Below are 14377 nucleotides of genomic sequence, written 5' to 3' on the forward strand. Positions count from 1 at the left end.
TATTACATTTTGAATTAATTCAAACTGTTTAAACTTTGTATCGTACTTGTCAAAATAATTGAACGCATTGGTTGATTCAATTGATTAAATCGGAATTGATCCACTATCTCATCTAAACCTTTGCATTTATTGAAACTAAGATAGAACCCGTCAAATAAATTATCATTAGAAAAAACATCAACTTAAAAAAACAATATTAACAAAAAGTATGTATATTTTTTAAGAGAATATAATATCTTCAACTCAAATATGATTTATTAGATTTATTTATTTGTGTTTCTAACTTACCTTTTGTTTATATGATGATTTATGGCTTTTTGAAGTAAACTTTAAATTTTATAAATTACGTGTATGATTTTAAATTTTAATGAATTCTAATAGGGATTGTTAGTTTGTGACGAATATACATTTTTCACGATCTATTTTCTGTAAAAGTGCGAAACATACTGCACTGCTCAAACCATTAATTTAAGAAATAAAATAAAGAAAAAGAGGGAATACGATTTGTGGATATTTCTCAGAATAATTATTCATTCATTCATCTTGGTGCAGAAATTTCCTGAAGGAGGAGCTTCTCATCCTCTATTTGGTTCCCTTTCCTTCAACCAATTTGAGATCCGCGACGCACATTAGATCCGATCCGAAATGTACGGATTCGAAGCTCTCACTTTCAACATCCATGGCGGCTTTCTCGAGGCTATCGTCCGCGGCCACCGCGCTGGTCTCCTCACTACCGCCGATTACAACAACCTCTGCCAATGCGAAACCCTAGATGACATCAAGATGCACCTCTCCGCCACCGAGTACGGCCCTTACCTCCAAAATGGTGCGTTTTCTCCAATTCGCGCCCTCTCCCTCATCCATCACCAATCTCAATTTATCATTAATTACTTATTTATTGGATATCAGTGTGCTTGCGATTATTGTGTTTCCGTTTTGCGACTCCAATCTCTGTTTTCCTGGAAGTGAATGCTTCTACGATATGGCGACAACTGTGTTCGACACGTGTGTGGATTTTTTGAAGTGGATATGTGATGAGGAACGTTTCTCAAAATTTTTAGGAGATGTTATGTAGTGTAACCAAATCTACTACTTGGAGATTCGTAAAAGCTTGTGATCTAGGTTTTTCGTTTAATTTTTCATTGGTGTTACTTCATCATTATATATTCATGTCGTGAACCTTGGTGTGTGATCCTCCAATGAGGTTGGGTTTAGCAGAGGGCTAATCTTCATAACATGGCGGACTGAGGTTCAAATGCTTGTTTGGAGAGATGTCTCGATGCTGTCTCAAACAGGATTGCTCGATGAAAATTCGAGAGGTGTTCATATAGTGCCCGATTGTGTCTTGAGTAGGATTTCCTTCTATGGAAGGAAGATATTTGCGGGAAACAAAAATAAGTGTTTTCTTGTTTGTTTCTTGTGTTATATTTTTCCCTGAAGTTAACCATTCTTTAAAGTTATCTGTTGCTTCCTGTGTAAATAAATTATTTTATTACTGAGTTAGAAAAATGTATACGTTCTGTTGTTTTTGTATTAGCGTAATGGTGTTTACTAGTTGGCAAGATATAATTCTGATTATCGGTATATGCTGATGGCTGATGAGTAACTATTGCAGAACCTTCTCCACTGCATACCACCACGATTGTGGAGAAGTGTACTCTTAAGCTGGTTGATGATTACAAGAACATGCTATGCCAAGCAACAGAACCCTTGTCCACTTTTTTAGAGTATATCACGTATGTGATCTTTTTCCTTCTCTGTTTGTTATCTTTTTGTATTTACGGATTTACTCTGTCATGTCATCTTTATCCATTCAAGTAGGCTTAGGTGCTGTAATGGTAACTTGTTAGCAAATCAGCCAACTAGTGTGGGCATTACCTCCTCCTTGTGTAAAAATTTAATTCAGATCAGAATTTCCTCTGGCTGAAAAAGAGTGAAGCTTTCTGTTTTCTTCCTGCAGTTATGGCCACATGATAGACAATGTTGTTTTGATTGTTACTGGCACTTTGCATGAGAGAGATGTTCAAGAATTACTAGAAAAATGCCATCCACTCGGCATGTTTGACAGGTAAGTAAATTCCATGTAGTTTTCAATAGGTTGACTGTAAGCGGTTAGACTTTTAATTTTTTTTCTGCTTTCTGTTGGCTCTCTGCAGTATTGCTACTCTGGCTGTTGCTCAGAATATGCGGGAGCTTTACAGGTTGGTTCTTGTTGACACTCCTCTAGCTCCGTACTTCTCTGAATGCATTACATCAGAGGTAAACCATCTTTCCAATTATCTCCTTTTATTTTTTTAATTGATATGTTTGATACTGTGTTAAAGGATTTTAGTAGTTAGTTGCAGAAACTGCAAATAATCTATATCTACACCTCCTAATGAATAGATTGTGATGATAAAGATTGTGAAGAATCTGCAATACAGTCATACAAAATTATTGGAAATCTAATGGAAACAAGTTGCCGGTTCCCTAATGAGGACTACTTTCCTACGCTACCTCTTTTTGGGTTATATGTTGGCTGGAATATTGGGATCTATACTTTGTTGCTTTATAGTTTATGTAACGTTACATGTTTGTTTGGTACTAGTTTATTTGTTTGATTTGTGCTCATGATAGTCGTTTGAAATTGGACTTCTACTGATATGATATGTTGTTATATTCTTTATATCTCTAGGACTTGGATGATATGAACATTGAAATAATGAGGAACACTCTTTACAAGGCATATCTTGAAGACTTCTACAGGTTTTGTCAGGTGAAGGGTCTGAGGCACTTTGTTATCCGCTACATATATGTACTCTCTTGTTACGGTTTTTTCTTCTCTGATTTTCCTCAAATTTATGTTATTCCTAAGCAGAAACTTGGTGGTGCCACAGCTGAGATAATGTCTGACCTTCTAGCTTTTGAGGCTGATAGAAGGGCTGTGAATATTACCATAAATAGGTATATGAAAAGTAAAATGATTTTCAATTGCCTTTTAGTTAATATGGATACTTGTATAACTGGCATCCGTGGTTTTTACTTTGTGCAGCATTGGTACTGAACTAACGAGAGATGACCGTAGAAAATTGTACTCTAATTTTGGTTTGCTGTATGTTCTTAACCCTCAGCTCTCTCTCTCCCTCTGTACACACATTAGTAATGTTTGTATAATGCTTTGGCATGATTCTTTTGGTAATGACCGACTTATTTTAAACAGATACCCATATGGTCATGAGGAACTTGCTATCTGTGAGGACATTGATCAGGTATGTATGATTTACTTACAAGACAAGGCAATTTAGGTATGTATGATTGACATGATGTTTTAGGTTGTCAAATTGGTAGGCATAAGGTGTTTTGCTTCATTCAATTTGTACTTTTCTCAGGCCATGGTAGATTGTGTTTCTTGGGGTAGTTGATTTGGGTTTATTGATAGCCAAGTTAGTGGAATGTACTGCTAGTTTTGATATGGTTCTTTTTACCAAAAGATGTATTGGTATTTTATATTTTTAATGTAATTTATTGTCTTTGGTTTAAACATTGTTGCATGGATGAAGCAACATAAGCATATTAGGAAATTGTCCCATGAGCCTTTGATTGATCCTTGCAGATGTTTTCCAGAGATTTCACTTTGAAGCTTTCCTATTTTTGAGCACCTTCTATTATACAGGCATAAATGATATGCTTGTTTCTTATTCCATTTGTAATTTGAAATTGCCATCTTGGTTTTGGCTACCAATTTCTGGAGGGTCTTTTGTATGAGTTCTTTATCCTTCCCTGTTGGAATCTATCCTGAAATGATCGACCATCAAAGCATTAGAGTTGTCAGTATATTTCTGTTCGATTTCTTTTAATAATGCTTTTTGGGCCCTAAATTTTTATCTGGTTGCTCATGTAGGTTCGTGCTGTCATGGAAAAATACCCCCCCTATCAATCTATTTTTGCTAAGCTATCATATGGTGAAAGTCAGATGCTTGACAAGGCATTCTATGAGGAGGAGGTGAAAAGGCTTTGCTTGGCGTTTGAACAACAGGTTTATTTACAATTCTGAGCGTCATAATGTTTTGGCTCATGCACATCATGTTTGGTTGGGGGTAAATGTGGAGGGAAGGGTTTATATAAACTTTTTGTTGTTTGATTTAATTTTTAAGAGGGAAAGGGAACAAAGTTCCTCATTTTTTCTCTCCACCAACATAGGTTTTAGAGTGGAAGGGAGGATATTAAAAACATTTCAAGTATAATTGCTAAAATATCTCTACTTATGTTTTGAAGTTCAAATTATAAGATACAAATGGGTTTGTTTGATCAAACTAAGGAATTTTAGGAGACAAAAATAAGAAGAAAAAATGAAATTAGATTCTCCGTACGTTAAAATGAAGTTAGGTGTAAGCTAAGTTGTAGGAAAACTCTCATAACTTGTGTGCATAAGTTTATACTAGTTTTTAAAGTTCATTTTTTTTTCTTAATTTTTCCTCTAGAATTTCTTATGAAGAAGTTTGTCCAAAAATGTTCAATGAAATTAATTTTTAAAAGTCATTAGTGAACCAAACAAGAAAAAAGCTACCGCCCTTCTCTACAAAAATCCCCCTTCCTCCTCTTTTTTCAACCAAACAAATAAAAAATCCACCCTCCTTCCCCTTTCTTCTCATCCATTAAAATCCCTCGCTTCCTCTCGCTCTTACTTCTGAACCAGACAGTTTTGTATTGTATAAGTTTAATATTTTAATGATAGCTAAATTGTTTTTATTTTTGGGTTAGTAAGTTGCACTATTTTGTAAATATCGCAGTTTCATTATGCTGTGTTCTTCGCATATATGAGGTTAAGGGAACAGGAGATCAGGAATTTAATGTGGATTTCAGAATGTGTTGCTCAGAATCAGAAGTCCAGAGTTCATGACAGTGTTGTCTTCATATTTTAGTCGGATTGCTCGTTATAGTTTGTATGTTCGTTGGGATAATTTGTTGACTTTCTGCATTCGCCATCTGGGTTGTCATTTGTAGACACTAGACAGCGACCGTTCAGAAGATTGAGATAAAAATAATTAATCTTATGCTGATAAGATCTTCTGTAATATGGAAGGAAGATATTTATAGTCGACTTTGATTGAAATATGTTCAGTTTTAAAGATCTTAAGATTCAATTTGTATGTTGTGAATTTTACAGTAAATATTTCTATGCAATAAACCTGCTAGCTGGGTCTATGTATCTCTTTCTTAATCTCGTTCTTTGTTTCTACTCGAATTTGGCTTAAGCTTACACTTCTTTTTTTCTTTTCTTGTTTCACTATATTGTGAATCTATTTTACTTTAGTTTAAAACTTTTGAATTTAATTCTGCCGAGATGAAAAATACTTTGTGGACTTTCTAGGCGACTTTTCAGCTTTTACTATAAAACTTGTGTGTTCATTATTATATATGGTTACTAAAAATATTAGTGTGGATGTTATAGGACTGTTATTGATTAAGTTTTAACCCTTAATGCATAATTGAATTGAGTATAAGTTGGTTTTTGTAGACTTTTTTTATTCCAGGATTTTCGAACTTCTTTCTAATTTTATTAATTTTGAGTCATGACTTCAAAATATAATGACGAATATAAATTAGGAGTAGTTGGGGAGGGGGGGGTGGGTGGAGGCGGGGTCTAATATGATTGATGAAGTAAAGTCATGACCACTAAAAAGAATCTCTTGTGGAAAGAATGTCGTGGCATCAAAATGTTCCAATAAAATCTCTTGTGGAAACAATTGCCACGGACCCGCTGTGCATCAGCTCCTGGCGTCACATAGTTTTTTTTTCTTAACCACAATGCACGCCGCTGTCTCTAATTAGAAATATTTAATTTTTAGTACCGGTCAAAGTAAGTGTTTAGATTAGATATTTTTGCGTACACAATGGATTAATTGAGTATATAAAGGACCTACTTCACCTCAGCTTATAAATTAGCAAAATATACAATGATGGATTGGTCTTTTGCTCTCTCAAAAAACTTTCTCTTCCTTTATTCACTGTTTTCATTCACAGTTACTAATTGTCTTCTTTTCGTGTCTCCTACCAAATGCCATGAACATGAAAGTCGTGCCTTGTTGCAATTTAAGGAAAGGTTTGTTATCAACAAGTCGTCTTCTTATAATCCTTTCAGTTATCCTAAAATGGCATCTTGGAATGCAACCTCTGATTGCTGCTCATGGGATGGAATTGAATGTGATGAACACACAAATCTTGTGATTAACATTGATCTTAGTAGCAGCCACATCTATGGTACAATGGATGCAAACAGTACCCTCTTTCGCCTCAAACATCTTCAAAGCCTTGATCTTGCTGATAATCACTTCAATTACTCTCAAATTCCATCTCGAATTGGTGAACTTTCACAGTTAAGGTATCTGAACCTTTCTCGAACCTATTTTTCTGGTGAAATCCCGCAACAAGTTTCACATTTGTCCAAGTTACTTTCTCTTGATCTATCTGGTGCATTTGTTTCTCTACTTCCAGTCAATCTTTTGAGTTTGAAAATATCTACTCTGAGAAGCTTAATTCAAAACTCAACTGATCTTGAAGTTTTTCGTGTTAATTATGTAACCATTTCCTCGTCTGTACCCCATACATTCACAAATCTTACATCTTTGCAACAAGTCTCTCTTTATCATTGTGAACTATACGGGGAATTTCCACCTGGAATATTCCATCTTCCAAACTTGAGATATCTAAATTTGGGAAAGAATCAAAACCTCATTGGCAAATTTCCTGATTTTCATTCAAGTGCACAAATCACAACATTAGAACTTGATTCCACAAGTTTCTACGGTACACTTCCTGCATCGATTGGAAATCTCAATTCTTTGAATTGGTTATCAATAGCATATTCCAATTTTTCTGGGTCTGTTCCTTCATTTAGAAACCTCACTCAGCTAACGTTTGTAGATATTGCAGGCAACAAATTCAAAGGTGATATTTCTTCGTTCTTGCAAAATCTTACCAAATTAAGCACCCTGAGAATTGGTTTTAATGAATTTACTACTGAAACCATCTCATGGATTTGTAAGTTGTCGGGAATAAATGATTTGCGCCTGGAATTTGTAAATATTGACCACGAAATTCCATTTTGTTTCACAAACCTCACCCAATTATCCATATTATCCCTATATCAAAACAATTTAAGTGGGCAAATTCCAACTTGGATAATGAACCTAACCAATTTAGCTTCCATGAATCTTGGAGAAAATAATCTTCGGGGTGAAATTCCAAACTCTCTCTTCGAACTTGAGAACCTAGAAACTGTTTCTGTGATGAGTAATCTGTTGGAGGGAGAATTAGAGCTGAATAAATTTCTAAAGCTAAAAGTGCTCGTGCTGGTTGAATTATGTTTCAATAAATTGTCTTTAATTAGTGGAAAAAATCCATCCAATGCAAGCCTTTCAAAAATTCAAGGGTTAGGTTTGGGATTAAGCAATCTGAGTGAGTTTCCACATTTTATTCGGGACTTGACTGAGCTATTATACATTTACATGCCATACAATAATGTCAGTTCCTTCCCCAGCTGGATGTGGAGAAAAACAAGTCTTCGGAGCTTAATTGTTTCTCACAACTCATTAATAGGAAAAATAGATCCACAAATATGCAATTTGAACTCTCTTATGCTTCTTGACTTGTCATTTAACAACTTAAGTGGCACAGTTCCCTCGTGTTTGGGAAGTTCCAGTAAACTTCTGCAAATTTTAGTGCTAAAAGGAAACAATTTGACTGGCCCCTTTCCTGAGACATATACGAAGACAAGTGATCTAAGAATGATAGATTTAAGCAATAACAATCTGCAGGGTCAATTGCCAAGAGCACTGCTAAACATTAGAATGCTAGAGTATATAGATGTCAGCTATAACCAAATCAATGATTCATTTCCCTGTTGGTTGGGAACTCTTCCGGAGCTGAAAGTTGTTGCTTTACATCATAATCATTTGTTCGGATCCATAGGGTGCCCTGCATCATGCACATTTCCCAAACTGCATATAATTGATCTTTCTCACAATCAATTGTCTGGAAGTTTGCCTTCAAAAACAATCCAGAATTGGAAATCAATGGAAGCTTCAAACGAGAGTCAATTACAGTATCAATATATTACGGTGTTTGATTATCAAATGTTGGCAAGGTTTAGCGTGTTGAAATATGGCTCTTACAGGTATTCATTTGCACTGTGTAACAAAGGTACGACCCTGGTTTATGAAAATCTCCAAGAGTTTTACAACTTGATAGTCATTAATCTTTCAAGTAATAAATTCTCTGGGGAGATTCCAAATGTTATAGGAGACTTAACTGGTCTTGTTTTGCTGAACCTTTCAAACAACATGCTTAGTGGCAACATTCCTTCTTCCTTAGGGAAACTTTCAAACCTTGAAACTTTGGATGTTTCCCTCAATACTTTATCAGGGAAGATTCCCCTACAGTTGCAAGAACTAACATTTCTTTCGCACTTTAATGTGTCCTTTAACAATCTTTCGGGTCCTATACCTCAAAATATGCAGTTTGCTACCTTCCCAGATAGTTCATTTGAGGGTAACCAAGAATTGTGTGTTAATCCATCGGTCAATAAATGTGAGGAAGATGGAGGGCTGCCATTTGTTCCACCTTCCACATCTGATGATGATATAAACTCTGGAATTTTTATTGAATTGGACTGGAAAGTGGTTCTGATTGGGTATGGAGGTGGACTTCTTGTGGGATTAGCACTGGGAAGCTCTTTCAATCGTGAGATATTTGCTTGGCTTAAAAGGGTTTGTTTTGTTGAGTGGGAACCGATAAATTTGTGACGATGGGCACACTTTCCATTGTATTTGTGCCTTTCCTTTTGTACTTTCTTATCATTTATTATTATAATTGCATTTAGGTAGCAAGAGTGTGCGTATTGTCTTATGCGGTTTAGCAAGAGTTGCTTATGGCTTCAATGACCACTTTTTAAGGTCTATTAGATTAAAATATTAAATTTGGATTTGAATGAGATTACTTTGATATATTGAATCATTACATTTGATTGTATGAACATTGGATCCTAATGCCGAAGCAACTGATATTCAATTTGTTTCAGAATTCTATATTTGGGTGGCTATACATTCTAGAATCAAATTTGCTTAAAGAATTAATCTTGTAGTAGATTTTATCACAATTTGTTCTTATACATCTAATTCTCATCTTATCTTTATACTTCAAGTTGTATTTTCGTATTTATATTAGAAAGCCTAATAGTATACACTATACAAGGACTCCTTTGTCATTAAACAATAATTTTTGCACATTATTTTATTTTCTTTTATTTTTGAAAAATTATCTTAAATTAATTTCATAATGTAATTAAGTGTGATATGTATTACGTTATATCAAATATCAATACGATATAGTTGTATTTTAGTATAATGAGAAATAATTTCTATATAATTTTAAATAAACACGCAAACATATACATTACATACAAAAATAATAAAGATAAAGAAAAAATCATAAATATATAACCGAAAGATTTTGCAAGGGGTTCTACGACAATATTTATAAAAAAATTGGAAAATTTTGTTAGTGATCAAAATCCTTCACAAAATGTCTCATGACATATATAATTATATTTTATATTTTATGAGATATTTGTGACAAACAACTTACAAAGCACAAAGTTCATTGCAAAAAGTATTACAATATTCCAAGTTCATTTTTGCGACATGTTTTGCCATGGAAAAAATAATTTATAGAAAATTTCATACAAACTTCTCGCTATAATGTCTATTTATTAATTTTATAACAAAATTTTTAGCTATGGAAGATATTCGTCAAAAGAAAGTTAGTTTAATTAAATGTTTGTCGCAAATATTATGAATCCGTCACATCTCACAAATTACGAGGGATTTCTGTAAAAAAACTTCGTCACTAATTTTACTTTTTCTACCCGATGAGTAATATAGTTTGTTGTAATTCCGATTATTTCTCTAACTTTACTTTCATAAGAAATTTAATTTTATCTTTAATAACATAATTTTTTTTCTTCACCTTCATTCTTATTAAGATGCGAGGATTATGATAAATTTTAGGTTCAGAATTATTACTCATTTAAAAAGGGATTAAGGAGATAAATGTTAGAAAAACTTTAAGAATTATTTATTATTTTTCAATACTTTAAAGATTAAGTAAAAGGGAAATGACCAACCAAATTAATGATTTCCTCATAAAATAGCCATATTCAACTAATATATATATATATATATATATATATATATATATATATATATATATATATATATATATATATATAACTTAATAAATAAATAAACAATGAGAAAGATATATTGATTAACCATCATATATAATGCTTAATCTTCTATCCATTCCTTTCTAAGACATTTATTAGATTATAAAAGTGATTTTATGTCTATTAATTATAATTTCCTTAATTGGCTCATATTGGTTTCTTTCTCGTAAAAATCTATTAAACTAAACTTCCTTATTAAAATATTAATTATTTTGTAATTATAAAAAAATTCAAAATATTACTAATTATTTTGTATTGTTTCAGGCATTGTCTGTTTTAAAATTTAATGTTTTGACTACAATTTTATTATATCAGTAGATAAGAGGTGACAGTTTTTACAAATTATTTTTAAGCTTAACTTTTAAGTTATGTGAAAAAATTTTATATCTTAAAACAAGTACATGTAGAATAAAGATATTGAAGTCTTTTCCACTCTATGTTCCTATAAATCACCATCAAAATACATTGATAATTCACTACTCAAAACAAAAGTTAATAGCACGAGTTTAACTAAGTTATTAGACAGACAAATTAATGTAAAAAAGCATGAATAAGCATAATAAATTTCTATCAATTTTATCCTTGAATACTAAGCATTAATGAGATTCCTTTCCATTTAATGTTACAAGTGGCTTGAGTATTTACACAATATAATGAAAATCATGCACTAATTCATTATTATTTACAATAGACCTTCATAATGTATTGCAGCAACACAATTGGCCCTTATGCAATATTAACAACCAAAACCATAATTTAAAACCTTTTTGAAACATATCATGAGAGGATTTCTTCTTGCTATGGGTCTTGTTATAACTATGGCTTCCATGTACATATATTCCCTCTATCAAACCTGTTCTTTTAAGAACTATCATTATTCTCATGTCCAAAATTGGAAGTAACTGAGATGAAGACAAATTGAGAGCAAAATCTAGACAATCTATGTTCAAAATATTGAGTGCAGGTCTCTTTCTTGCAATTCCAAGTTGTATCTATTGAGATCACAAACAAATGGGATATCACCAATACTATCAAAGAAGATTCCACCCAGATCATCATCACTAGCTATTTGTGGCTGTTCACTTTTTCTGACTTCCCCATCATCAGCTTCATCTCCAGATACATTTGAATTCTTCTCAACCAATTCTCTGAACAACGAAGAGCGGAGAAGAAGGCCAAGTGCAGTGGGAGAAGATGACTTACTGCTTGAGAATGGGTAGGGTTTGCTTCCAAAATTTTCTTGCCCTACTGGGGAATTCAGAGAATCTAGGCTGAAAAAACTGTTGTGAATGACTGAAGATTTTGACTCTTCTGTTAGAGAATAATTAGATGGGGATGCCACCTTTTGACCCTCTAGAACTGCATGTGTTTCAAGTTTTGCTTCTGGGCTGCTTCCTCCTCCTGGCTTTAACCATTTTATGTAAGTGCTCAAATCAAAGTTTGTCACAGCATTGATCCCTCTGTACTCAATGGCCGCTAAGTCATAAGCTCGTGCAGCTTCCTCTTGGGTGCCTGTATATATATGTTGGTCAACAAAATATGCTGAGGCTAATGAATGAAAGAAGCATAATTTCTATATATATCTTTGCTTTGCGTGTTTGTGAACTACACCGTGGTGACTTGTGGAGATTTAACTTACCATAGGTGCCAAGATAGAGATATTTGTTTCCAAAAACCCTTCCTATTCTTGCTTCCCATCGACCATTGTGGTGGTGCCTGCAAAACATTCAACACTCATTACTGATTCATTTTCGCAAAGCAACAACTCAAAAGTCAATTTTTGTGCCTATTGATCAGAAATATGCACCTTGCAACACCCCTATACTTCGACACACCTCTTGAAAAGCCACTGCTCTTTCTGCAAAATCAATTTTAAAATAACCAGAGTCAAGAAGTCATTTTTTCATGACGAAGTAACCAACCTAGTGTACCTAAACTTACGTACAATATTAAAATTCTATATAACTTTATCTGCTGAACTTAAATACTACTATTTCTATCTCTTATTAGACTGCAGCTTCTTCCCTACACCTTCTCAAGGTGTCCTAGAGAACAAAATTATAAGTATTTACCTCCTTAAAGTTGCCAAATACTCCTCTTTGGTCATAGTCTGCATTATTTCCATATCTTTCCCGTAATCAGATATCTGTTGAAATTTCAAGTATAAAGAGCATTAGATGAATATTCGCACCTAAATGAAATATATATAATCTGTTACTATATCATCTTACTGGAAAATTGGTGAAGGTTGAAGTTCCCCAATACTTAAGTGCGGCTAAATCATATGCTCTGGCAGCTGATTCTTCTTCATCATAAGCCCCTATGATATTTGAAAGATAAAATAATGTCAACTTAAACTTGATTGACAGAATAATTAAACCAAAATCTTGGCTCTTATCATTAAATGACTCACCAAGGTAAACTGTTCAACCAATCCCAATTCCAGTTGAAGTTCCAAATGAAAAGGATCATGTTAGTATGTTAGCAAGGAAAAGCAAGTGAACGAGGAAAGTAAGAAATATATAGAGCAGCAGTTGATGCGAAAACACCAGAAGGAGGAACTCTACCTTGCTTCCCTTTTTTCTTCTGTGTTATATTCCAAGAGAGTTTGTCCCACAAGTGAGCTTCATACCGACCAGTCCACCTATGTCTATTTACAGTTCATTTGAATTAGCAAATTAGACATAAGACCATAGTAGTTAACGCTCTTTGAAACTATAGAACAAGGAAGTTCTTTCTTATATACCTGCTAACACCACGAAATTTTGAGCTTCTCTTTGTTGTGTTGATTGTAGAATTTTCACCACCGTGTTGTTTTGGTAACTGCTGGTGGTGGCTATCGTCACCACTGCTAACTGCTGCAGCAACCTCTCTTCTTCGTCTCTTGACACACCGTGTAGCTTGAAGCTCACCTTCTGCCATGGACATTTGGCTCTTCCCAAGGCTCACCTCTATAATGTTATCTTTCATCATTTCCATTTCTTATATATATATATATATATATTATGATGTTGTGATTGTTTGGTAGACCCTTTTTCCTTCTCAACTGTGTTCAAGTTGATGAGAGGAGTGTGAGTTATGCGTTGTTCTTATAATTTGCATGCTTATTTTGGTCTTTTTATGTTTTTGTATTTATTGTTAGCTACAATGTTGTAGTTACAAACAAGGAGGACGATAATAACGGGGAAAGTAGCGGTCGGGTTTGTGTTGTCCTGTTGCCAGCTCAAAGTCCATCAGTCTTGAACTTTCTTCATATCAACCCTACCATATATAACAAATATAAGAGCTCCTCTGTCAAAGTCATTTCATATTCACACCCACATTTTCAATGACTCGCTAGCCAAAAGTTTCTGGTTTTGGTTAATCATTCACTAATACTTTCAAGCTTTCACAAACCTAAATTGCTTAATATTTTTCTTTAGTGTTTGACCAGGATTTACCAAATAGTAGGGTTAGACAAATTGTTTCCTTATTGGTGTTTGTTTCTGTGAGAAACCGTACACCCATTAACGTGTTTGTTTCCTTATGGTGTTTATTGTGATTTTTTTTAGAAAAAAAAATTAATTAATATTTTTAGAATAAGGATAAGTTTACATACCATTAAGTATGAAAACAGAAATAAAAATTAATTTTTATTTCAGGAACAATAATGAATATACTAAAATTCACTCCCCCACCCTACACAATTCTATCTTAAAATATGGTGGTGAAAATAAGCACCATGATATGCTTAATTGCATGTACTCGTGCCCTAAAAAATACCTTTCCTAAACTATTTGACTTTAGTTTTCTCATAAATTGGGTTTTATTAATTGTAGACATAGAGAAATGTCACAGTAATTTATGGATGAGTTTGAGATTTACTAAAATTATGTTGGGTCATGAGTCCTATAATGTTTTTTATGGGCAAGGGGAATATTTAATAAATAAAAGATAGAAGGTACCTAAACTCATACAAGAAATTAAAACATTATCTTTAAGCATTATAGTATTTGAAGATCATTAAAAAAAAAGCAAAAGCTTTTCATCTTTTCAGTTAACCAATATCATGACCTAAATCTTATAAGTTGTCACATATATTATGTTTGGCTGCTCTGTTTTTAGGAGACCTTA

General features: G+C 33.4%; 3 protein-coding genes across 3 annotated transcripts; 2 read left to right on the forward strand and 1 right to left on the reverse strand.

The window, feature by feature from the left end:
- Window positions 1–454: 454 nt before the first annotated feature.
- On the forward strand, window positions 455–5200 carry LOC108329510 (V-type proton ATPase subunit d2). The gene is made up of 10 exons (XM_017563746.2): window positions 455–826; window positions 1616–1736; window positions 1961–2068; window positions 2157–2259; window positions 2675–2755; window positions 2858–2943; window positions 3032–3091; window positions 3200–3248; window positions 3881–4015; window positions 4770–5200. The coding sequence occupies exons 1-10, from the start codon at window positions 646–648 to the stop codon at window positions 4899–4901; spliced, it is 1056 nt and encodes a 351-aa protein (XP_017419235.1). The 5' UTR covers window positions 455–645; the 3' UTR covers window positions 4902–5200.
- Window positions 5201–5939: 739 nt separating this feature from the next.
- Window positions 5940–9208, forward strand: LOC108327172 (receptor-like protein 7). Its single transcript, XM_017560904.2, has one exon. The coding sequence runs from the start codon at window positions 5940–5942 to the stop codon at window positions 8781–8783; it is 2844 nt and encodes a 947-aa protein (XP_017416393.1). The 3' UTR covers window positions 8784–9208.
- A 1707-nt stretch (window positions 9209–10915) lies between these two features.
- LOC108327173 (ethylene-responsive transcription factor WRI1) lies at window positions 10916–13645 on the reverse strand. Its single transcript, XM_052873199.1, has 8 exons — window positions 13011–13645; window positions 12832–12914; window positions 12678–12686; window positions 12496–12584; window positions 12337–12410; window positions 12072–12122; window positions 11904–11980; window positions 10916–11776 (listed from the first exon to the last, which is right to left on the reverse strand). Exons 1-8 carry the CDS (start codon window positions 13241–13243, stop codon window positions 11211–11213), a joined length of 1182 nt encoding a protein of 393 aa, XP_052729159.1. The 5' UTR covers window positions 13244–13645; the 3' UTR covers window positions 10916–11210.
- Window positions 13646–14377: the final 732 nt, after the last annotated feature.

This window comes from Vigna angularis, chromosome 2, assembly GCF_016808095.1.
Source record: "Vigna angularis cultivar LongXiaoDou No.4 chromosome 2, ASM1680809v1, whole genome shotgun sequence".
NCBI lineage: Eukaryota > Viridiplantae > Streptophyta > Magnoliopsida > Fabales > Fabaceae > Vigna > Vigna angularis.